Raw genomic sequence first — 26,158 nt, forward strand, 5'->3', positions numbered from 1 at the left:
GAGAAGGAAGAGGGAGGGGATGTTTCATATTTTCTCATTCAATCTATCGCCAGGACAGCTAAGTATAAACATTTGCTTTCACACATAAATATAAGGCATTCTTCACACTTCCAGTTACTGTTTTCTGTAGCCCCCAGCTTCTATTTCCACCCCCTCCAGAGTACTTCAAATAAACAATCAACTCTTGAAAACAAAATTGCCCAACGTTCACTTACACAAGCCTGGCCAGTCTGGCTTCGTCCCTCATATTTTAAGCTAAACCACCCTAAGAGTTTTTATCGTCTGTGCCATGAAATTTCCGACCAGCTTCCACCGCTTCCCTGTCGAGTGCCAATAATAACCATAATAAATAAATAAATAAATAAATAAATAAAACAAGATGTAACAGAGAAGATGAGCACCACAAAGTAGTCAGATATATCATAACAAATTAATAGTGCATTGTATTGTTCCTTCTCTGTATACTAAAAGCAAATCTCAAATGCCACGATAACCCAGTGAAATAAATCTGCGCCATCAAAGAAATGGTAGGCTACAAGAACATTACACATAGGAGGTTGGATCCTTGGAAGCATCACTGACACTTGAATTGGATGTAAATCCCAAAAGGCAGCTTAGTTGAAAAATCAAATTTTTTGACAAATTTCTCAAATGCCACCAACTGATGTGCCTTTCATGCCAAAAGCATTACATCATGTTGCAAAATCAAGAAGCCAATTTTCAAAAAGACCCTTTTTTCCTTTTTTGGTAGAATTTTCAAAAAGACTGGATAGCTGACAATACTAGGGGAAAAGATTCAGTAAACTGGCTATATACTAACATTTCATGGAAGGCTAATCTATGCATGGTCTTTTATCTATCCAATGGTTATATAGCTACATCAGGCTCATTCGGTCCGGTGGTTGAAAATACAAGGGGTAAAAAATCCACTAGATGGTAGGCCATTCAATTGATACAGGGCACTAAATCCGACTTGTAGGCAACCCAAGGGTGCTCCATCTATCCAATAAAAAGATTTGACAAATAAGCACTCTACATGGCTAAAAAGCCTAAAATAGTCACCCACCTAGAAATCTTTTGCAAACTTAAAAATTAAGAGCCTATGTGGGGGGTGGGGGGGGGGGGGATTAATTGCATGATAAGAAAGTGAATGAACAAGGATTATGCGTTTGTTTTTTCTTTCTTCCTTTCTCTCCTCTTTTTTTCTTTTTTTTTTTTTTTTGGGGGGGTGGGGGCGTGGGGGGGGTGTGCAAGGAACTATAAATTAGTTTAATTAAGAGTAACCACAGGATGTATTTCCTTCATTAAGAAATAAGACAAGTTAGGCATGACCAGAAAACCAGAAATACTTGATTAAATGCAAATTTAAGAACAAAATGCAGCTTCTAAGTAAATTGTTTTCTTATGGTTTCCTTAACTTAATGCCAGATAATATGTCAAATCAGAATTTATTCAGCTTGTGTACCAAGTCAGCTAATGTATCATAATGATCAAGGAAAATTCATATCCATGTCAAGAAAATTTAGTCCAAAACTGAGTTTAAAAACTAGGCAAGTATTTTACTCAATCGGGTCATTATTGTCAATTTTATTTTGTTTCAGGAAAAAATGGAAAGCCTTCTGTTTCAGCAGCCAAAACAGAACATATGGCTGAAGTTTCCCATTTGCAGCTTCACATTTTTCTACCCATTTTGGTTGTTTCCACCCGATTTGGTCATTTAGGCTGAAACACGTAAAACAGTCCCTTCACTTGAAATCTTTTCAAGTTCAATGGCTATAGAAAAAATTGATCATGAGAGGGATTTAAGATTGGCTGGGATAAAATGAAAATTTAATTTCAGGGGGAGATTTTTTTTTTTTTTTTTGGGGGGGTGGGGGGGCCGAGGATCTAGGAATTTTATTTTAAAATCAAAGGATCATTTTGGATTCCTATTTTTGAAAATCTTATATATACATTACACCCAGAAAGTCAACTTAAATATGATATTGAAATATTGCACTGTGGGAGCAAATCAAAACAACCATTGAACGAATTTTACAACTAAGATATGGTCCACCACCAACAGCAGCCATCAGATATCCATACTGGTAGGAAGAGTAGATTAGTAATATATTTCAGAAGGTATTTAATCCTTACCTGAAAGCATTTACAAGCTCCTTGTTTTCAGGGTCAAGCTTTACACCATCATAAAAGGCATTTGCTGCTTCATCAAATCTCTGCAACAAAAGAGGAATGCAGTTATCTGAGACGCTGTTTCATCTTTTGGTAGAGGGAAAAAGAGTAACAAAGTTAACATACCTGAAGTAGACGTAGGGCCGCACCTTCCCTGTAGCAAGATTTTGACCAATTTGGTCTCAGCACTCTGCAGGCCTTTGCATCTGCTAAGGCATGCTCAGCTTGACCCAAACGAATCCAACAAAGGCTTCGATTTGAGAGTAAAGTAGCATCAGTGGGGTCCAGGTCAATTGCCTACAGTCCCATAGCAACAGAACCATCATATTGTCACCTATTGTTATCCATGGTAAAGAACGAAGATCCAACAAGAAAATCTCCAGAGGAAGATAAAAAATTATTCCATAAGCAAATCATGAAAAAGAAAATATTCCATATAGAAGAGGAAGATAAAAATTCTTCCATACGGAGCTCAAAAAAGAAGATATTCCACATAGACTGTGTTGGGGAATATATCAACAGGGAATAGCGAGAGAATATTATTCCATATGCAAATTATAAAAAATAAAATATTCCATATAGATGAGGAAGATAAAAATTCTTCCATACGGAGCTCAAAAAAGAAAATATTCCACAGACTGTTGGGGACTATATCAACAGGGAATAACGAGAGAATTTTAAAGGAGGTCTATTGATCAATGTTAGAAATTTAGAATTTTCTGAGATCACACAGCCATCCATGTAGAAGATTCTAGGTATTAGATGGTTTTTAAAACTAGAAGATTTCAAATTTCTCAAGTAATTCAGAAGTTGGTGCATTGGTATTAGCTACTTTCTACATAGCAACAGAGGAACCACACCCATGTTACACCCAGTTCCATCATCAAATGAACATGCAATATAGCTCAAAAGTGGGCCAAAATCAATGAACAAAAAAAAAAATGTGATGTTTAAATTTTTCACACTTTTCAAGAATGCGGCACACTCATTTTGGACAGCAAATTGATGACTGAGATGGCTGTTTCAGAGTTAAAAATCCTATAACATGAACCCTCACACGCAAGCAATGTGATGGAGTGCAGCAGCAAATTCACTACCATATGTGAACTAACCTTTCCCCATCTGAGTTAATAAAAGGTAAATATTTCGTTACATAGAAAGGAAAAATGCAGCATGTACTGAGGATGACTACAATTGGATGATCAAATCATAACAAAGCTCTCTTCTCTAAAATTATTTCAGCACTTAGAAAGAGGAAAATACAGCATGTACCGAGGATGACTACAATTAGATATGATCAAATCATAACAAATCTCCCTTCACTAAAATATCCAATAAGAACCGGATCCCTCCAAAATCGGTCATAATTGATAACAATGAGAAAAGGAGGTTGGAGAACCAACTACCTCCCTCCCCAGCTTACTTCAAATCCTTCTTTTCGGTCCTCCCCTACTCATAGCTAGTGCTTCAGGCGGCTTATTGATCATTGATGGCCATTTGGTTAAAATAAAAGGGGGCTCTCATCAATCAAAATATTCATCTGATTTCTGTTCAACTAGACTCATCTGATTTCTGTTCAACTAGACTGCTACTGTGGTTATCCTCTCCTTCGTTGCTGGAATTCTATTTTCTTTTCACTATGGGTGAATCAAGACCCTCTGTCGACTCTGTCAATGTTCAAATTACCTCTATCAATTTGAATGGTGCTTCGAACTATTTACTCCGGGCAAATAGAAGTATACATCAATGCAAAAGGTAAATTGAACTATTTGCTCTCACCTCCATCATCTCCAGATGAAAAGGTATATAAAGACTGGGTGAGTGAAAATGATACATAGCTGGTTTGGTTATGGAATAGCATGGAACCCTCAATTGTGGCCAATGTTATGTTTCACACTACACTACAAAGGGAGTATGGGACAACCTGCAAGAGAGTTTCTCACAAGACAAGAACCTGACCCACATTCATGATTTATATGAAAAGATTTCTTCCTTTAAACAAAATGGTAAATGTAGTTGAATATTATAGTGCCCCTCAAAGAAATATGGGGAGAGTTGAATCTCTACCAACCACAAACTAACTAATGATCTTGAGGTAATGAAGTCTTAGTGTGCCTAGTTTCAAGTAGCAAAGTTTTTGTCTAGATTGGATCCTGAGTTTCAGCTTGTTAAAAGTCAATTGCTTACTCGGCAAAGGTTCCCTCCATGAATGAGGCCTTCTGTTGATTTTAGAGGATTGTCTTCCATCGTTAAATCTGAGACCTCTTCTTCAACCAAGGATAGCTCTGCATTTGTTACTGGCAGTGATGGTCGTGGACAAGGTTCAGGCTATTCTGGACAAGGTCGAGGCTCAGGAGGCGGCAGAGGATATGTGATGTAGATAAGTCACTTGGGCTTATTTTATTGCAAATAAGCCTTGGGTTGTCTTATGTATGTGTTGGGCCTTTGATCCCATGGGTTTTCTTTGAAATGGACCACTTTAATAGGCCTAAAATATGGGTAGAAGGTAGGAAAACGGGATTTTATTCATTAGTTTAATTAGTTGCTATTTAATTCAATAAAGGCACATTAGACCATTAGTTGGTTGTAAAGTCCTATATGGCCTATTAGTTAGTTAGTCCTACTCCATGTTGGAGTCATAAAGTCAAGTCCTAGTCCTATTTTGAATTCCTAGTTGTAGTAGGAGTGTCTAGTCCTATTGGGAAACTAGCTCCTAGTTGTAGTAGTAGTGTCTAGTCCTATTGGGAAACTAGCTCCTAGTATTAGTATGATTGTAAACTTCCCCTCTATAAATAGAGAGACATATGTTCCATTATTGGACAGATTTGAATAAAAGAAAGTTTGTATTTATGAAAGAAAGTTTGCAACTAAATGCTTAGAGCAGCTGAGATAGTTGTGGGTGAGAAGCCCAGGCTGAGATAGCCACTTCCTTTATTCTCTTTCACCCTTCTCAACCCCCCATCTGTTTTATTATTCTTTTTTATTTTATTTGTTGTAACATTCAAGAGGTATAATTCAAATTTTGATAAAAGTCTCCAGAAATCAGAACCGATCAGCAATCCTAGTGGGAATAGGAGAGAGATCGATCTCTTATCTTTCTCTCTTCTGTATTCTGTTCAGCCAGGTATTCACTCAGGGTATTCTAGGCTTCATAAGGGTCCCACGATCCTTACCTAGTCACTGTTAGAAGCATTCAGCTGCTGTTCTTGAAGGTTCTTCTCAGTTTTCCCTCCTAGGTCAAAAAATCAAGAAAGCTTATAACTTCACAACCAGCCATCAGAATCCTCTCAACTTTGGGGGTTTTTGTACCCTCCCTAGGGACTATCTACGCCCAAGAGTGCAACTCAATCGGACTCCTACAGCCTTGGTCGCACCTCTCTCTCTTCAACTCTATAACAGGTCTTTCCCTCTCCTATTGGTCAGAATCCTCTCAACTTTGGGGGTTTTTGTACGCTCCCTAGGGACTATCTATGCCCAAGAGTGCAACTCAATCGGACTCCTACAACCTTGGCCGCACCTCTCTCTCTTCAGCTCTATAACAGGTCTTTCCCTCTCCTATTGGGTTAGGTTTTGGGTTAGTTTTGCTCCTATATGGGTATTGTATCCTTGAGGGTTTATTTGATAGTATTATTTCTTTGTTTCTCGGTCCTATTTGTATTGTTTGGGATTATAAACTACGGAGTTAGTTACTTGTAATCTACTCCTGGATTAAGTGGTATCAGAGCTATGGCTCAGACAAAAGAACCCCAACCCACCCTTCAAGATGTGATGAAAGCAATCCAAGCCTTATCTACGAGGTTGGATGGACATGACCGACAGTTGGCTGACCTAAAAGTGAGTACTGGTACCCACTCTAACACCCAACCAACTGTTGCCCAAACTAATGTTCAACCTACTGTCAATTACACTAGTAATGTTCCCAGAAGAGTCACCATGCAACCTCGAAGGGTACCAGTTTGGAATGAAGAGTATGATGAGTATGATAATCAGCTTTATCAACCTGATGATACATACAAGGTTAAACTGGAACTAAAAGAATACAATAGAAGACATAATCCTGTCTATTACCAAGATTGGGTGAATTCTTTTAATGACTGCTTCCGGTGGTACCATATGCCTGAAGAAAGGAAAGTCCAATTAGGTATCACCAAGGTAACTGGTGGAGCTAAAGACTGGTGGAAGAATGAAGAAGACAAGCTCATGCGCAGGTGCCAGATGCCCCGCAGTTGGGAAGACTTGAAGTTCATCCTCAATGAAAGGTTCTTACCACCAACCTACCGACGTTGGCTCTACGACATGCTGAATACCATCAGGAAAGGTACTATGACTGTAGAAGAATATGCTAACCGATTCAATGAATTGCTTTCACGAACAGGTGCCTATAAGGAAGATGAAGAACTACTAATATCCCGTTTTAAATTGGGATTAAGGCATGACATTCGTGAGAAGCTTGGTGTGATCGAAATACCCTCCATGAATACTTGTATTGACAAATCCTTAAAGGCAGAGGACTTGCTCAAGTCAACTCCTCGACGTTCTTACCCACCAACTCACGATTCTGAGGAAAACATGGCTAGGGGAAAGGCAACCATTGCTCCAAACAACGTCCCACCAGCCACGTTAGACAAGGGGAAAACACCTAAGACTTATAAAGAAGGCGAAATCAAGTGTTTCCATTGCAGAGGTTTTGGTCACGTTGCCAAATTTTGCCCCTATCGACTGAACACCAACTCCGTCATTGCTGCACTTGAAGCCAATCCAAAGATGTTAGTATGTGTACCACAACTTGATGATTGGATGGCCGATACCACCACTGAAGACAAGGAGGAAGGTGATGAAGTTGAAAGTGAGATGGATGATCGTGGTATGTATATTTTAAACCTCATTACATATACGAATGAGGACACGAACACTAACAAGGGACTTGAAGAGCCTATGATCGAAGAAGAGCAAGTAGAGGACGTGCTAGAAGACGATCTCATGGATACATCTAAAGACCTTGAGGTTGAGCATGTGGAATTCGTCATCCCATTAAAGTATCTTGAAGATCGAGCTCCTCACATTCTAGACTACATCTTTATTATCAAAGAGCTACCTGAATTTTTCTACGGCTTGAAGAGGGACATGCACCATGATATAATCACCCTCACACTCTACAAAATTCGAGGACGAATTTTTTCTAAAAGAGGACGAGTTGATGTAGATAAGTCACTTGAGCTTATTTTATTGCAAATAAGCCTTGGGTTATCTTATGTAAGTGTTGGGCCTTTGATCCCATGGGTTTTCTTTGAAATGGGCCACTTTAATAGGCCTAAAATATGGGTAGAAGGTAGGAAAACGGGATTTTATTCATTAGTTTAATTAGTTGCTATTTAATTCAATAAAGGCCCATTAGACCATTAGTTGGTTGTAAAGTCCTATATGGACTATTAGTTAGTTAGTCCTACTCCATGTTGGAGTCATAAAGTCAAGTCCTAGTCCTATTTTGAATTCCTAGTTGTAGGAAGAGTGTCTAGTCCTATTGGGAAACTAGCCCCTAGTATTAGTATGATTGTAAACTTCCCCTCTATAAATAGAGAGGCATATGTTCCATTATTGGATAGATTTGAATAAAAGAAAGTTTGCATTTATGAAAGAAAGTTTGCAACTAAATGCTTAGAGCAGCTGAAATAGCTATGGGTGAGAAGCCCAGGCTGAGATAGCCACTTCCTTTATTCTCTTTCACCCTTCTCAACCCCCCATCTGTTTTATTATTTTTGTTTTATTTTATTTTTTGTAACATTCAAGAGGTAAGTTCATATTTTGATAAAAGTCTCCAGAAATCAGAACCGATCAACAATCCTAGTGAGAATAGGAGAGAGATCGATCTCTTATCTTTCTCTCTTTTGTATTCTGTTAAGTCAGGTATTCACTCAGGGTATTCTAAGCTTCATAAGGGTCCCACGATCCTTACCTAGTCACTGTTGGAAGCATTCGGTTGCTGTTCTTGAAGGTTCTTCTCAGTTTTCTCTCCTAGGTCAGAAAATCAAGAAAGCTTGTAACTTCACAACCAGCAGTCAGAATCCTCTCAACTTTGAGGGGTTTTGTACCCTCCCAAGGGACTATCTACGCCCAAGAGTGCAACTCAATCGGACTCCTACAGCCTTGGCCGCACCTCTCTCTCTCCAGCTCTATAACAGGTCTTTCCCTCTCCTATTGGGTTAGGTTTTGGGCTGGTTTTTCTCCTATATGGGTATTGTATCCTTGAGGGTTTATTTGATGGTATTATTTATTTGTTTCTCGCTCCTATTTGTATTGTTTGGGGTTATAAACTGCGGAGTTAGTTACTTGTAATCTACTCCTGCATTAATATGGTAATAGTAATGGTAATGGTGGTAGTGGAGGACAGCAGTATAATCAATCAGCAATTGAATCAGCTGCTACGTCCATGTTCTTATTGTGCTAAGACCAATCACATTGTGGATAAGTGTTGGGAAAAGTACGGCAAACCCAAGAAGGCACAACAGTTGGCTAATTTGGCAGTGACTGAAGGGTGTTATGATGTGGTATCATCCAATGATACCAGCTCTGCTTCCACATCTGGCACTGGTCCATCAAGCTGTGTCCCGAGATGACTATAACCAACTTCTTAAACTTCTTCACCAGCTTGAGACTTCCACTTCTTCATCTTCTGCTACACTTTCCCACAACGGTACAACTATGCTTCCTGCATCTTCCTTTTATACCAATTGGATTATTGACTCAGATGTATCAAATCATGACTGGTAGTCCAATGTATTTTTCTAATTTTCATAAAACTAGTTGTCCATACCGGGTTATTCTTGTTAATGGATCCTCTAATCAAGTTTCCGGTCATGGTGCAGTAATGCAGTTTCTCTCACTTCATCCTTCTTATCCTCTGTTCTTCATGTTTCTCAGTTATCGTTAAATCTTTTAGCTGTTAGTCAACTTACTAAATCTATTAATTGCTCCGTCTCTTTTTTATCCTTCTTATTACGTGTTCTAGGACTTTCAGACAAGGAAGAAGATTGATGGATGGCAAGTTTATCACCTTAATATTGTGTTTGCTTATCCTAGTGGTGTTTCGGTTTTCATTTGGCATTGTCGATTAGGGAATTTGTCATTGTTCAAGCTTCAACACATGGTTCCTATATGCAAATGTGTCTCTCGAATAAAATGTTAACCTTGTGAACTTGGAAAGCATCACCATACTTTTTCTGCTAGCAATGTGTCTAGGAGTCGGTCTTTATGTATTTTTAGGTCATTCAAATTATTTGGGGTCTGTGTCGTATATCCAGAATAAGTCTGACTTTCTATATTTTGTTACTTTTGTGGATGATCATTCACACTGGTTTTATTTATTGAAAGATCTTTCAAAGTTCTAATTTGTATTTAAATTTTTTATAATGAAATAAAAATATCAATTTGGTGCCACTATCAAATAAAAAAAAATTCAAATAATGCGTCGAAATATACTCATCGTGTTATTTCTTCTTTTTTGCTCTGAGCATGGTATGATTCATCAAATTAGTTGCACATATACCCCTCAACAGAATGGTGTACCTACATGAAAGAACAGAAATTTTTTTAGATACTTCTCGTTATTTAATGTTTCATATGAATGTTCCTAAATCTTTTTGGGAGGATGTTGTGGTAACCGCTTGTTACTTGATTAATCATTTCATCCTGTGTCTTTGAAAACAAATCTCCCATGAGCATTGTATTTCCTCATTCTCCCTAATTTTCGTTATCACCACGTGTTTTAGGTTGCACTTGTTTTGTTCACGTTTTACGTCTGGGTCTTGACAAACCATCTCCACGGGCAATCAAATATGCTTTTCCTGGATCTTCACAAACTCAAATAGGATATTGCCGTTATGACCCAGTTACTCGTCAACAATTTTTGAGTACCGATGTTACCTTCTTTGAACGTCATCATATTTTTCTGCCGAGGGCAATAATTTGGCAATTGACATTTTTTATCCCCTCCTATCTCTACTTTAGTTTCTTTTTTCAGATTCTTTTCCCGTTTCCTAGCCAACACCAGTGCAGGTTTATCAATAACGCTCTAGACCGTCTGCACCGGTGGCTACAGCTCCTTCGTTATTGCCCCTACACAATCCGATTCCTTGGCTGGAGTTCCTAGTTCTTCATCTGCCCTTATTAACTTGCTGGTTGTTCTACACAAACCCAACAGTCCATGGTTGCTTACCCCATTGAAAATTTTGTTTTTGTCTAACATCTTCCATCTTTTCATATTTTGCTTTATCTTGGCCTGCATACTCCATTCCCAAAACTCATCATGATGTGTTCTCTCATCCTGAGTGGAAGTCGGCAATGGAGGTGGAAATGGATGTTTTGGTATCTTGTAAGACACAAACTTTGGTTGATTTTCCTCTAGGTAAGGAGTTATTGAGGTATCATTGGGTGTATACTATTAAGTACAACCTTGACAGATCTGTTGAGCAGCTTAAGGCCCGATTGGTATCAAAAGAGTACACTCTTATAAAATGGACTATTTTGAGACTTTTTCACTTGTTGCTAGATTAAATTTTGTCCATGTGCTTATTCCACTTGTTGTCAACCTCAATTAGCCGCTATTTCAGCTCGATATTAAAAATGCATTTTGTATGATGATTTACATTTTACACAAGGAGGTGTATATAGAGCAACCTAATTAAAGCGAGCAATCTATGGTCTGAAATAGTCTCCTAGGACCTGGTTTGAAAAAGTCAGCATGGTTGTTTATCAATATGGGTTTACGCAATGTTATTCCAATCACTCAGTGTTCGTTCATCCCTGTGAATGTGGTGTTGGTTGTATATGTTGATGACATCATTATTTCAAGTAATGACTCTTTTGGTATTGATGAGGTTAAATCTTACTTACGGCAACATTTTCAAATGAAAGAGTTAGATAATTTTAGATTTTCTTGGGATTGAAGTTGTGAGGAGTAACAGCACATACTTGCGGCAGTCCCCCCCCTCAACATTATTTATAAGTGAACAAATACAATCTCCGCAAGGAATAGAAAACACTTCTAGTCCACTAGTCCTTGTGATAATAGAGGACTAGTTAGACTAAAGAATAAACAAATAAAAAATTAAAAGTATCACAAGGGTCCAACAATAATACCCCTGCGGTACATATCTTAACAAGCCTATCTCAAAGGAAATGTGTATTGGACTTTTTATCTACAATTGGTATGCTTGCATCCAAGCCAATTGATATAACTATGAATCCACATCAAAAGTTTAGAGCAGATGATGGTGAGGACTAAGGAGCTCGCAGACAAGCATCAATACAGGAGCTTGGTCAAAAAACTTATTTATCTTAGTGTCAGCAAGCCAGACATATCCTTTGTTGTAGGAGTCAATAAGTTAATTTATGGAAACACCTAAGAAGGCTCATTGGGAGCCAATTTGTAGAATTTTGAGGTATCTCAAAGCTGCTCCAAGGAAGGGCCTTATTAATAGGACTAATAGGTAGGTTGGTTTAGTTTGGTTTTATAAAGATTGGGTTTGTGGTGAAGGTGATAGGGCGTCTACCACTGGTTACTGCACCTTTATTGGTGGTAATCATAGTTGACAAGGCGCCGCCTTGGTATCCAGGTGGTTTGCCTAGGTCCTAGGCTATTGTCGCCTTATATTTTGGTACTTATTTATGCCAAATATCATTTAAGTAAGTTATTATTCATAAATAAGCCTCGTGCACTGGGTTAAAACCTTGGAAACAGCCTCTTCTACGAAGCAGGGGTTAAGGTTGCGTACACTTTGCCCCTCCCAGACCCTGCAGTAGCGAGAGCCTCATGCACTGGGTTGCGCTTTTTTTATTATTCATAAATAAGCAAATAGCCCCCTATTTGAATCCAATAAAAATAGTTAAAAATCAAATTTCAAAAGGAAAAAAGTCAACCCCCCAAAAACTGGATTTTTGGTTGTATAGGCGATTTTCAACTTTCAAATGTTGGGGTTTTTCTCAATTCTGAAAATTTTATACATCTTATCATTGGTAAACCATTACTAAAAATCAAAAGTCCGATAAAATAATCTTTTGCTTTGATGTTCATAAAATTATTTTCATTCAGGCGATTTTAACAGCATTCGCGTACTTTAAAATAAGTTTGACCAGAACATAACTTTGTCATTATAACTTAGATTTAAGTTAGAATTGTTGGAAAACTAGTTTTGTGTTATACCTAATACAAAAAGTCTCATGTAAAAATAAAACCATTTGACTAGTCAAACTTATTATAGAACAAGAGCATTTCTCTTTATGTTGATTTTTTATGACTTAATGTTGATTTTTGATGACTTGATGTGGCTTAATGTTGATTTTTTATGACTTGATATGGCTAAATGTTGATTTTTTGTGATACAAGATATATGCACCATACTAAATAATATTAGAAAAGAGAAAAAATAAAAAATAACACTTAGTTGCCTTAGGCGCCTTGTTCGCCTTAAGGCGAGTGACTTGTCACCTAAGCACTTAGGCAGCCCTCCACCTTGGCGCCGTCAACTATGGTGGTAATCTTGTAACACGGAGGAGCGCAGACTACTTTGGCCTAGTCCATTGTTGAGGTTGAGCATAGGGCTATGGCTCATATTGCAGCTAAGCTGATGTGGTTGAGATCCTTATTCAAAAACTTGGGTATCAATCACTAAACCTATAAATATGTTTTGTGATAATCAAACCGCCATATACATTGCCGATAACCTCGTTTCTTATGAAAGGACTAAAACACATTTGAGGTTGATTGTCATTTTGTATGGGAAGCAATTATGCATGCAGAAAGTCATCTATATTCCGTTTGTCAAGTCTAGGAGCCAGCTAGGAGACATGTTTACAAAAGCCTTGTTTCGTCCAGTGCTTGCTTGATGGTTGTGCCAAGCTGGGCATGAGATATATATGCTCCAGCTTGATGTCTATCCTACAGTCTAATATATGTGGTTATGGATAATTTACAGTGGACAGGAGTATAAGTGTAATTTACTGTCTTAGCAATATAAATATGATTTGCTGCTCATGGGTTGGTCATTGAGACAAATCCTGAGCCTTATTCTTCTTCTTCTTTACCCTGTGCAGGTTCTGTCCATTATTTTTCTGGTTTCATTACAGGATTTAAATAAACCTCCTAGAGTGAAATTCCATGACATCTGGAAAGGGAAAAAAATAGTATGATAGTAGGATAAGGGGGAAAAAAAAAACCTAAGCAAGCCACGAGATTTTAACAAAGAAAACGGAAAGAAAGAAACTTCCACATCATTCAATGAGCCACTATTAAGAAAGAGTTTCCCTTAGGAGAGAGAGATTTCGAAGTCAATAAAACAGATGGGTGTTAAACTACCTGTGTATAAGCATCTACAGCCATAAGATAATCTTGTCTTCTAAATGCATCATCGGCCCTTGATTTCGCCTCCAAAGCTTTCTGCTTTGCCTCAGGTGTGACCTGGGTAAATGGATGACAATTTGTGATGGTCTCATAAACATTACAAAAAGACATGGTTTAAGACTTGAGAATCTATAATAACACACAGGTCATAGTAAGAAACTAAGAAATATCCTAGCCTATCTATTACCAATTATTTTTTATTGATTATTTACTCATAAACGATATGTACATGAAAGCATAAGAAATAGTCTTCCATATAGTGAACAAGCTGCAAGTGGCCTTTCAATACCACATTCAGACATACCCAAAGGAATCATAGTCCATGGGACTGGGTTCTCTGCAATTTCCAAAGCTTCTCTCCACAACTAAAACTCAAGATTGAGCTATTGAATGATGAAACTTTCACTACATATTTCAATATTATTCATATTCCTAAAAATGATGTTTCAAGATTATAGTGATAACGCATGAATGAAAAAACAAACAAATTAAAAACATTATACATTTTTTTAAGCAGTTCCCAAGCTCAGCTTGATTACTGTTAAGTTATAGCTCTGGTCTTGTCTATAGGGGTGTTATTTGAACCCCTATTGGACCCTCTAATTTAATCACATGTGGCTAGCGATATTAGAAGTGAGCAGCACTCAAGATATGGGGTCTGCCCCAATCGTGAGTGAGGTTAGTTAGATTTGGATTGGGTTGTCATAGGAAGTTTCCTAAGAAACTAATGATTCCTTGTTGGATTGTATCTCTGTTTTATATTTTATACTATAAATAAAAGCTGATAGAACAACACAAGTTCTAACGCTGAACTATTTTCCACTCTTCTCTCTCTTTCTCTCCAAAATATCTCGTTTCCTTCTCTGCCTACATCCCTGGTTCATTTGTTAGTGGTAACTAAGTTATTCTTCCAGTTACAATTACAACCAACATAACAAGGACAGTGTTATTTGTCATTTTCTGGCATATTCATATGTGCCCGTCATCAACACCCATGCTGACACCCCCTCTTCTGTAAGAATAAAGAAGTTAAGGGGAAAAAAATAAGAGAGAAAGAGAGAGGGAGAGAGGAATGAAATTTTTTTTTTTTTTTTCATTTTTCCATAGATTGCAGATTTTATAAAGAGGAGACCCACCATACACTACAGGGAAACAGGAGCATTACAAAAAAGGAACCAGAAGAGAGAGCTTTCCTACGCGGCCAAGGGGGATGGAATTAAGTGTGTTGGCATGAAGAGGAAATACAATTATACTTATACCTTCGGTGGTTGCATACATGAAAAACAGAACTATTAATTTACAACATACATAATTGGATGTGTTCAAATGATGAGATTTTATGTTTGCTATTTCAGATACCAATACATGTCTCTGTGCCCATGTGTCACATACATAAGGGGTTCACAATAACATTTGAGAAAAATGACCACATTACTAAAGGAGCAAGAATGATATAGCCAACAGAGAACCTCAGGAAGATCTTGTTTCTGCAAGGTGGTGTCTTTTTGTATATCATCTTTCTTTGAATTTTCTGTTCCCCCCTGCACACGTTGCAGCACAAAGTCAATACAAGGATCTGCAAGAACACCAACATTGGTGATGAAAACTAGCATTGTGCAGTGGCAATTTAGCCAGGCACCATATTAAATTATGTTTGATGTAGGCTATATTAAATCTGTAGCATGTGCCAATTTCCAATTTTCATATACTTGAGGAGCTCTCTCCACCTAATGCCTGTTTTTAGGTTGGACCCTCCAAACATGGAATCAGAGCCCAAGTTCCTTTGTTATCCTCCCTAAGTTGTTTGTCCACCTGTAGCCAGGTATTCTGAAGCTACATGAGAGGGGGAGTACTGAGATGCTGGGAGTTCTAGAGTTATAGTTCCACATCAGTTTGTTCAGGTCCTTGGTGCCTTTATATACTAAAGGAGCTCTCTCCACCTAATGACTAAATGTTTTGGGTTGGACCCTCCAATAAATGGTGGCAATGTGTAAGATAGGGTTAGGCAAGGCTATGTTAAGGGATTGCAAAGGCGCCTGTACTCTTACCAAAAGGGTTGGGTGATGCGGATCCGGATTCCAAGGAATGAAATTGGATCGATTAGGGCCCACAATAAAGTAGTTTACTCAAAATATGAAAAGGGATGGCAGTTTTGTAAACAAATGGAACTTGAAAAGGGAGTGGCAGACTTGTAAATATCCAGATTATTAATGAGCTGTTTGGGAGATGGGACCTAAAGGGAATTAACAATTATTGGATGGGGGTAAATTAGGAAACACAATATGAGTTTAGGACATGAGAGAATTAGAGACAAGGAGAAAGGCACAATGGGAAATCAGAATTAAAAGAGAATGAATTAATAACTCACGATTCTGTTGGGTTGTCTTCAACCTCTAGACAGCCACACAAGAGGCGGTAGAACAGAGAACAAAAAAAAGGGGAAGGAACTCCCTCGATTCTGTTACAGCTTGATCTAATACTTCAAGCAAATAATCGCCTCAACCTGCCCTCCCAAGAATACAAAGACTCAGCCTGAAAGAACCTGCAATGAGAGCGATTGGAGGATCTGAACTGGATCTGGCGGTAGGTGAATGTCAGTTCTGGCTGCTGTGGATCTCACAAATCTGAAGCTCTTTCGACTCAGATTCAAGTATCTGAATCACCTTAGGGCTTGCCACTGCTCCTCCAAGTCTCAAGCCAACAACTATGGTTATGAAGGAGATCAACTCACCTGTTTGGTACTGCAAATATCGTCCAGAACGAGAAGGGAAAACCAGAAAAAAAATAGGGAGGCAGAAAGGAAGAGAATAAACAAGGAAGAAGTAGAAGAAGAAGAAGATAAAAGAAAGAAGAGAAGAAGATCAGGGAGGGATCAAAAGAGGGACACCCACGGAAGCCATGGTTCTCACCCAAAAGAAATCTTTCATGTTCAAATCTTCAAAAACTAAAACTAACTTCATCCATTACGCCTCTAATATAAAGGAAAAATCAAAACAATTTATGGAAAATTACTTGAAAGGAAACTACCCTAAATAACAACTGAATTAAGATCTCCTACTAAACTGATTTCTAACAAAAAGGAAAGCAAAATAAAATCAAGTCACTAAATCCATCGCCGATCTGCATCATTGGGTAAGAATTTTCCCTTTACCCGATAGAGGAAGGGTAACAATCCCATAACCCAGTAGCTAAACAGATAAGCTGGCAAAACCATGGGAAGTATATTGGGGGAGGCACAACCAAATAGGGATTTGGGGTTTCTACTAGAATTTAGACCTTGAGGCTTTAGGTATTTGGGTTGGGGAAATGGTATTTAGAGGAGCTGGACCTTGGGTTAATATACATACACATATCTGTAAATAACATATCAGTTAAATTTCCTAATTACCCCTACCTAGACAAGTAAAAGAGTAAATGGGTAGGACAACACTAATTTACCCTAGCCCTTCCTGTTTTCTATAAGGTAAATAATCATTATCTTTGACTCAAACTACTGGCGCATGAGGAGCACAAAATGGGTAAACAGATATCCGTCACTACCCACCCATAGGCATGTTTCTATTTACAGGATATAAGCCAGACATGCATACTTTTTTCTACATTGTCATTTCCTCTTTCATGAACTATTACCTGTTCTTTTCCTGCTTCAGACTGCATATATTCAATTATTCCATCCACACTCCAATCTGGAATAGTTTGAACAGAAGATGTCAAGGGAAAAAGAACCTCAACAGCTCCACGATTATTCCTCGCGGCAGCAACTTGTATTGGCTTCAGGCCATCCTGCAAGAGAACAAAAGACTAAATTGGCACTAACCCTAGTCTTTCATTTTCCAATCTTGCAAAGAACAAGAGTGATATGGCACATTAGTATACCCCAAACTTGGTGCTAGACCTGCAATTGTGCCAGATTATGATAAAATTGGAAAGAGGTATAGAATCCCAATTTGGCAGTTCTTAAAAATCTTGATATCAACCAGAGCTTCCCATAAATTAGAATCAACCATGAACTCCATAAGAAGCCACAAAGCACCAGAAATTTTAAATAAAAAATTGAGCAGCAGACACATTCTAGTATCCAATCAAACAAGATGAGTGCTGGACAATAATTCATAAGCCTCTAATTTGCCAAGACAAACTTCCATCATGTACATAAAGAAATATTTGGTCCACCTACATAGGTATAACTTCTGATTTCCTAGAGTGACTTCTTGGAAGAACTTTTTGATTTGTACTAGTAACCATAAAAAAAAACCCAAAAGAGTGAGGAAGTGATTTTTAAGATGAGAAACAAAATTTTGTTCTTCAAAAATACCACTCCAAAAGAGGGGAGGATATCAAAAGATCACTCAGAAGAATCAAAATTGTACCAAATGCAAAAGCAATTCTAATCAGGATACGACAAGAAAGTCAGAGCCCCCTCAGAATCACCCCAGAGAAAGGATAAGAAAAGGGCCCTAAAACTCCACAAGGATGTGAAAGTCTCAATGAATACCTCATCAACTGCATTGGGATCTGCTCCAGCTTTTAATAAACAATTAATGATATCTGGGCTCCCATTATCAGCAGCTATGTGCATTGGAGTTGCCCCACCTGCACTAACATTTGCATTAGCCCCTGCCTATATAGAAGAAAGCACAAAAGTCAGTTTCATAATCAAATGTAGATTGATGACATAAAATAGTGAAGACAAAAGATAAGGGCACATCCTAATTGCACTGAACTGAAAAAGATGTGCTTATCAGCAAAGCCAATGTTAAACATGTCCATGTTAGAGGGCACAGTCTACAACAATACAATAAAAGCAAATAATTGCAACAGTATTGTATTCTTGTAAGAGCCAGCAATGGATACATTAATCACATAAACAAATTTTGATGTAATAAGATCCGCCTACATAACATGATATCCTACTTCGCCCCCCGCCTTTCTCTTTTTATACATATGATGATAAGATTCATGTAGCCGACCCCACTAAGTTGGGATAAGGTTATGATTGTTGTATGATGATAAGATTCATGTAGCCGACCCCACTAAGTTGGGATAAGGTTATGATTGTTGTATGATGATAAGATTCATGCCGTAGCAAGCTTATGTTGAACAAGCAAGAAATATTTAAGGAACGAGCTTCTAGAAAGAGAATTCTATAATTCAAGGGGCCAGCACCCTGCAAAGTTGCATTAAGCAAGCCAACATCGTATCTTACAAGAAAGGCAACACATCAGGCTGAATTAAGATACAGAATCTCAGACTTGGAGCCCATCAAACTATATTTGGTCAAAAAAAACATATTAATGATATACATGTCAGTTGATTCAAGATACAGATATACTATGAGCCTATCAATAAAAATTAAAAACACCACAATTTTTCAAGGGACTCACAACCCAATCAAACCAACTAAGCCTATCCCAATTAAATGAGGTTGTCTACATGACTCTTGCTTCACCATTCAACTCTGTTTAAGGATTTTAATGGACTCCCCAAAAATTTAATAAATATAGGGAAGAGTGGGAAAAAGTGAAAGCAAAAGCGCTGGAACAGAAACAAACAGCACCTGGCAAAGGAAACTACACAGAGAACCATATATATAGAGCAACCCAGTGCATGAGGATCCCACTACTGCAGGGTCTGGGAGGGGCAAATGTACGCAGCCTTACCCCCTGCTAAGCAGGAGAGGCTGTTTCCAAGTTTTGAACCTGTGACCAACATGTTGCAATAGAGCAACTTTACCGTTGCGCCACAGGCTCTCCCTCTATACAACAACAGCCGTTAGTTTATATGAATCAATAACCAGAACCAGGCAGCATTTCGCATACCCTCTAAATCACAAAAGCCAAACAATGCAAATTAATGAAAGAGAAATGAATTTAGGTACCTGAATCAACAGCTCTAAGCATGGCAGTGAACCAGCCGCAACAGAGGATAAAAGCGGAGTAATATTATCATCAGTTTCAGCATTAGGCTGCAATTAAAAAAAAAATGTGGCAATATCAGAAAAACCCACCATCCACATTTCAATTAGCAAACAAAGCTTCAAGAAATTCTAATAGAAGTAGTGGCATGGTGACAGATTTCCATTTTCTACACTATCATGTTATATATAACCAGATGGGTGCACTGGAAACAAATGTATTGCTTCAGTTAGACAATAAGAAACTCAATAAATCACAATATAAATGGAAATACTACATTAAATCATTTATACAAGCTCAATTTGCTAGATCTTCTACATCCCCAATAAGCTTTGAGCACAAAGTAACAAATATACGTGTCAGAACCCCTTGGTTGTTCAGACTAGTTTTTCCCATGTAAAATCAAATAGCACAAATGAGTCAAGTGACCCAACAGCCTTTTCTCTAAATCAGCTGCAATTATAACATAGACAATGCTCACTACCCTAAAAGAATAATGAAGAAATTATAAAAGGAAGAAACAAAACCATGTTCAGACAAGTTTGTGGAAAATATCTTTGTTCCACAAACTTCAATAGGCAGTTCATGATTTCCATTAAAATTTCCAAATTACCCCCAATATTTCTGATGTTTCCACGTTGGAATCTACCTGCCTAACCAAATCACGATTCAAAACCTATATGCTATGCAATAAGAACCTCATTTTTTGATCCCCAGAGTACGGAAGCACCAAAACACACAATCCATTCCTTTGCCTATCACCCACTCCCCACACCAAATAGAAAAAGAAACAAAAAAAGACTTGCTGAGAAATACTGTAAAAATTCAGCATGCACCCACAATTGGAGTTGCATCATGATTTCCAACAAATATATAGGAGAGAAAATCCTTTGAATTTTATCACTACAGATTTGGGGAAAATATTTTACGATCAACAGAAATATAGATATCTGCAACATGTGAATCATTTTTATCCTATTATTCAAAGGAAAAGACTTCCATTGCACACATTTGACAAATAGACATATGTCACATTTGACAAATAGACATATGTCACATTTGACAAATAGACATATGTGCAGAGTTAACTAATTCCTACCTATTGAGTTCTACGAATTTCAAAGTACTCAGGAATATAAATACAGTGCCAAGCAAAGGATAGATGATTATTAGCTTACATCAGCATGGTTTTCCAACAAAACCTTCACAGACTCTTGCTGACCATGCCCAGCAGCCCAAATCAATGGGGTACCAGCATCACTTTGTGAATCCACATCATCCCCTTTGGACAGTACGAAACTCAGCAGATCGATGTTTCCTACAAGATATTTTCATTGACAATCGTGACATGGAGCAAATCAAGCATCATATATAAAACAATGAAGTAAAGAAATCGAGAATTAAATGTCAGATTGAAACAGAGTGGAACCCAAAATTTAATTGCCCTCCAAAACAAAAGTCAAGAGGCCTAAGCAAAAGTTTCAACAAGGCATCCTTCAGATCACATCCCAACCCCAAACAATGGAACAGAGACAGAACAACAAAAACAAGGGAGGTGGGAGAAAACAAAATAAAAGTAATAAACCCTAACATCAACCCACACTCGTCCAGCAGCAAGAAACCCCTCAGCGAACCATAAGACCAACAACACCCAAACCTAGCAACAGAAGAAACACATGCCACCACATAGGGGCCCAAAACCCAACGTCTGACTATTTGATGAACCATCGGCTTAAAACTTTAAGAACAATGCTTCTATCCACTTCCCTCACCACAGTAAATAGATCTGATATATATGTGGAAAATAATTTAAAAAATTATGGAAAATGGACTATTTCAACATCATCAAACTGTGCAATATAAGTTTAACCAACCAGACCTGTTCCAGCCGCATGATGCAAAGCTGTGGCTCCTATTTCACTGGAAATAGAGGGATCTGCACCACATTCAAGAAGGTACTTGGCAGTGTCAGTGTGTCCTTGCCGAGTAGCATGAAGAAGAGGAGTCTCTCCTGCAAAGGGAAAAGAGAATAATAATGTAAATTATAGCATTCATGGACTAAAACTGCACTACTGTCATGGTGATAAAGAATTCTTGTTCTACACTTCCTCTTATTTTAAACATTCTAATAACCTTGGTACATACCCTATAAACAAATTAAGAATAAATGTGGGTGAACCTCAGACTTCCAGAGAATGAAAATTTTATTTATCATTAAAAACTCAAAAACAGTTACATGACAACAAAGATGGCTCCAAGTTGCATAGGCTATGGCAGATGCAGTAATACAAACATAAGTGATATACTTTTTTCTCTTAGTAGAAGTTCAACCCCTTCTCTTTTTCCTCCCTGCTAATAAATTCTATCTCACTGATTAAAGAAAATGATAAGAGTTCTCTCATTAACCTACCTTTTACTGCAAGTAATTTTGCTTGAAGATGAAAAGCATCCTCATATTGCAAAGATAGAAAACGAGCAACAAACAGGGAAATGTTGGAATATTGCATATTGCTTATACTGCCCTGGTGATTTTAACATGTTCATTGAGTGATGAAAAAGCTAGGTCTAAATGTGTTCAATTTTCTGGATGTCCTTCAAATAAACAAATTGACGAGGGAGCATCATTCCGGTCAATTCCTCTCAAGTATAAAGACCTCAAGTAGCCAAGCAATTCAGATGGTCACTGAGCCACAAACGACATCAACAATCTCTAAGAGCAACAAATTGGAAAATCACAACCTATGGAGATCACTATATGAGCTCAAAAAGCCATCAACTTCTTCACCAAGCTCAATGGCATCATTATTTGAAGAATAGATTTTTAGGTTTCTAGAGCTTAGGGTTTGCACAATTGCATTTATATTGCTTTATCTAATAAGCCTAAGTTGCAATGATTCCTCCACTAGTTGGCCTAAATTTAACAAATGGCTGAAACCCTAATACCTGGACTAATGGTTGGAACCCTAACCTTTCCCATGTAGATCTTGACCAAGACTTAACCAATTACCTAGAATGATTGATCATATGTTTGGACAACTCAAAGAGGCCTAGAATACCCTTGAATATTACTAGGTAAGTAGGCCAAGTCACCCACTGAAGAAATGCCCAAAACTGATATATAGGCATATAGGCTTGAAAGAAGAACCTAGGGTCGATTGCCAAATGGGCAAGGTCAACCCCAAGGGCACAGCAGATGGATTCTAGTAGCTAAGGTTTTGGACCACAATGAGCTGGGATCGACCTCAAAATGACTACGAGTGACCGCGAGATTAGAATTGTAAAAAAATATGACACAGTGGCTCTTTAGCCATTTGACTACAATTGGTTGAGGTCGACACGGGTTGGTGTAACGACTAAAAATCTAGTCGTTGAAAATATATCTATAAATAGGCCTAATTACTTGGAGTTTTTTTAAGAGAGAGAGAACTTGATTAGGCCTTGATTAAGGTTTAATCTTGTGATTTTTTATAGAGAAGCCTCAGTGGTTGAAGGCCATTCATATGCACCTAAACTGTTAATCTGAATGCCAGTCCATTGGGGAATCAAGTAAGTTTTCATTGTATATCTACCTTATCAAAAGGGATTAGTTGTTTGGGCTTTCATTTGATCATCTTTCTATTTAGAGGTGTTGTGTATGTTGAATTTGAAAGACTCAAGAACCACCCTACTCATAAGTGGGGGTGAAGGATTAATCCTCCAAGAAAGGATCAGGTTTAGTTGTGAGCCCAGGAAACAACTCTGTGAGGTCTTAGTGGTGTGCCCAGAAAAAACTCAGAAAGAATTAGCTGTGAACCCAAAAAACAACTCTCTAAAGGTTTAATGGCACCTTGGGAAGCCAATCTGTTGAGTGAAAAGCCAAAGTGCAGGAACTGCAAGTTGATAGTGGATGTAGGTCAATAAGACCAGACCACTATAAAATATTGTGCCTTCCTTGTGTTTGTTGGTTGTTTCCTTTTTTCCATCTAAGTGATGCAAATCAATGGAGCTTAAAGAGAAGAAAGGTCCAGCCCTTAAACCCCATGAGACACCAAGTCTTTAGACCCCCAAAGGGCCAGCCATGAAGCCCATTGAGCCCAAAAGTTTAAGTCACTAATGCTTTAAATTTCAGGCCCAATTATGGGCCAGGTCTAGGCCCATTAAGGCCATTTTATTATGTCTTGCTTATGAGGCTACTAGTTGATCTTTTATTATTTGTTTTTACTTTAAAGTGGTGTTGTTATAGCCAAATGCTACTTTCTAGGTTAGATTACTTCTATTCTTGTAACAGTGGCAGCTTTATTTAATAAGAACGAAGGACAGAACACAGAATAGAGCCCTTGATTTGAGTATTGAAAAAAATAAAAACAAAGCTTTTACTTGTGTGCTACTGTGCTGTGTGATTCAGCTATGGTGAGACTTGAGAGACCAAGGTTAGTGAGACTGACAAGGCCATAGGTGAGAGGCCTTGGTCATATCCCCCCTCCTTTTTCCTTCCTTATTCTTTTCTTCTTTCTTCCTTCATTTCTATATTGTTCGTTCTGCAACTTCGTGTCCAGCTGCAGTAACTGTTCTTCTGTGATATCGTGGAAGGAGTTACTATGTGACAAGGAGTGCTGTTGGAGACATTCCTACTGCATCCATATACCCTGCGGCATCTTATGTTTGAAGTTCTGTTACAGCAACTTCCATCTCTTGCATTCTTCATTCTGCCCATCAGATATTCATGAGGTTTTTCGGGGTTATTCAGTTGTTGAGCGACTTCCATCAGTCAGAAGCTTAACCCCATCCAATGGTCAGATCTTCTACAACTTAGTAAGCTTCTAATCTGTCCTACTTGCTAATTTTAGACCTGTGTTCCTGTCTGTCCATATATCGATCAGATCAATATCATGTTTTTGGGAGATGTTCCCAACCATTGATCCCTGCCAATGGCTATAGTTTGATTGATATACCTAGCAGAATGAGAGGTCTTAATGGCTACTCAATCGGTGACTCGGTCCTTGAGTTACTATTTTGGCATGCTATTGATTTGAAGCTTCTGTCCGTTGGATTACCTTGGGTTTTGATGATGTCACTTCAAATGCTGGGTGGATGATCTGTTAGTAGTTTGGGAATGAATTGCTGTGTTGATGCATAGTTATTGATTAGTCTAGAATCTACTTACTATTTTGGCATTCATACAATATATCTACATCCTACCATCGGATTGAGATCACTTTTGGGGATATTGATGACCCTAAGAGATCTATTACTGCTGCTAATTTGGGGCTGCTTAGATTTATAGATTGGGATTAATTTGGTGTTCAAGATGCTGATTTTGTGAGCATTTTGATGCTGTAGCTTGGAATCTGATCTCCGTTGCAATGTTAGATTGAATCCATCACTGAGTCCTTGAGAAGCATCAAAAAAGTGGAAAAACGCATTGATACCCAATTCACCCCACCTCTTGGTCAACAAAAAGGGCATCAACAACTCATGCCCCGGCAATCAACTTGAACCAGTACATCAATAGGTTTCAAACTCCAAATGACCCCAGCAGGCCACACCCTGATTCTAAATTTTTCGATAACAGTTATTGCACGGAGACCCAACACCACAAACAATGCCATCAACGTGCCCTAGTTCTCACATGCCAATTGAAGTGGATCAAGGAACAGCAACATAAGCAATATTGTACAATTCACTACATAATCTCACACATTAAAATTTGCATATAACATGATTTTACTTTTAAAGGGAGTGGATGGGGAAATAGGAGATGAAGAAGTGTCGAACACATACCATCTTCATCTTTTGTATCAACATCGAGCTTCAATTCCTCAAGCAAGTACTTACAAATCTCAGTCTTCCCCTCTCGCGCAGCAAAGTGAAGCGCCCCTCTTTTGTTTGCGTCCTTAACACTTGATACTGTTATTGCTAATCCCTGCCCATCGTCGAGTTTTGTCGCCAGTTCTGGAAAACCCCGTACTTAATCAAAACTCACAACTAGAAACAATAGAAAGACGGATGAACAAGTAACAGAAAACACCCAAAAGAATAAAATTGCGAACTTACTCTTCAGAAGATCGAGATTTCCAGTACAAGCAGCAGTAAGGAACTGTTGAACCTTCTGCCTTTCTAAAGTCAAGAAATCCCATACGGGTATGAACAGAATAAACCAAGAAGATCAAATCAGTATGAACAAATCAAAGTGTGTGCGTTTCTTACTTCATAGAGAACCAAAAAAAGGGGATTTGTTTGGAGTTTAACCTGCTAATGCTGCAGACGTATCCAACGCCATTACTAGAGCTTACCAAAGGGGATAAGCCTTAGAAACCTGTAATCCGCTCCTGTGGTTACTGTACTAGTCTGGTTTCAAGCGAGAAGATGACTCTCTCTCTCTCTCTCTCTCTCACGCGACCTGTCGCCGCTCAGTAGTAGAGCCTTCCGGATGTTTGAACGCTATAAGAGTAGCTGGTAGTGACAATTAGCATATCACAATGCTACGCTAAGCACTATGGCTCCATCGGTTGTTCACTGATAGCCGATTTCACAATAATGTTAATTGGGGTTTAAAGGCGTTTAGGGTTTTAAGTACCATGCCAATCTTGGAATTTTCAGTTTCAATTTTCACGGTTTTTCAGGATTTCAGGATTTCAGGATTTCATGTTTTAGGGTTTAGTAGTATTGATTTCTGAGTTTCTAGTGAAAACATCAT

General features: G+C 38.2%; 1 protein-coding gene across 1 annotated transcript; it reads right to left on the reverse strand.

Annotated features, from left to right (window-relative positions):
• LOC122089349 (ankyrin-1) lies at positions 1-25,997 on the reverse strand. Its single transcript, XM_042659006.1, has 13 exons — positions 25,711-25,997; positions 25,516-25,578; positions 25,243-25,413; positions 21,362-21,493; positions 20,661-20,800; positions 19,446-19,532; positions 18,063-18,188; positions 17,198-17,350; positions 15,037-15,108; positions 13,523-13,624; positions 2,299-2,469; positions 2,137-2,216; positions 1-320 (listed from the first exon to the last, which is right to left on the reverse strand). The coding sequence occupies exons 1-13, from the start codon at positions 25,739-25,741 to the stop codon at positions 266-268; spliced, it is 1,383 nt and encodes a 460-aa protein (XP_042514940.1). The 5' UTR covers positions 25,742-25,997; the 3' UTR covers positions 1-265.
• Positions 25,998-26,158: the final 161 nt, after the last annotated feature.

The sequence above is a fragment of the Macadamia integrifolia genome, chromosome 9, assembly GCF_013358625.1.
Source record: "Macadamia integrifolia cultivar HAES 741 chromosome 9, SCU_Mint_v3, whole genome shotgun sequence".
NCBI lineage: Eukaryota > Viridiplantae > Streptophyta > Magnoliopsida > Proteales > Proteaceae > Macadamia > Macadamia integrifolia.

Bases quoted from the DNA above. Each gene is read 5' to 3' on its own strand.
- LOC122089349 (XM_042659006.1), bottom strand. From the start codon at position 25,741: ATGGCGTTGGATACGTCTGCAGCATTAGCAG. The intron at 15,109-17,197 runs GTAATAGTTCAT...CAACGTGTGCAG, and splicing joins CTGAAGCAGGAAAAGAACAG to GGGGGAACAGAAAATTCAAA. The intron at 2,217-2,298 runs GTATGTTAACTT...CTTTTGTTGCAG, and splicing joins CGGCCCTACGTCTACTTCAG to AGATTTGATGAAGCAGCAAA.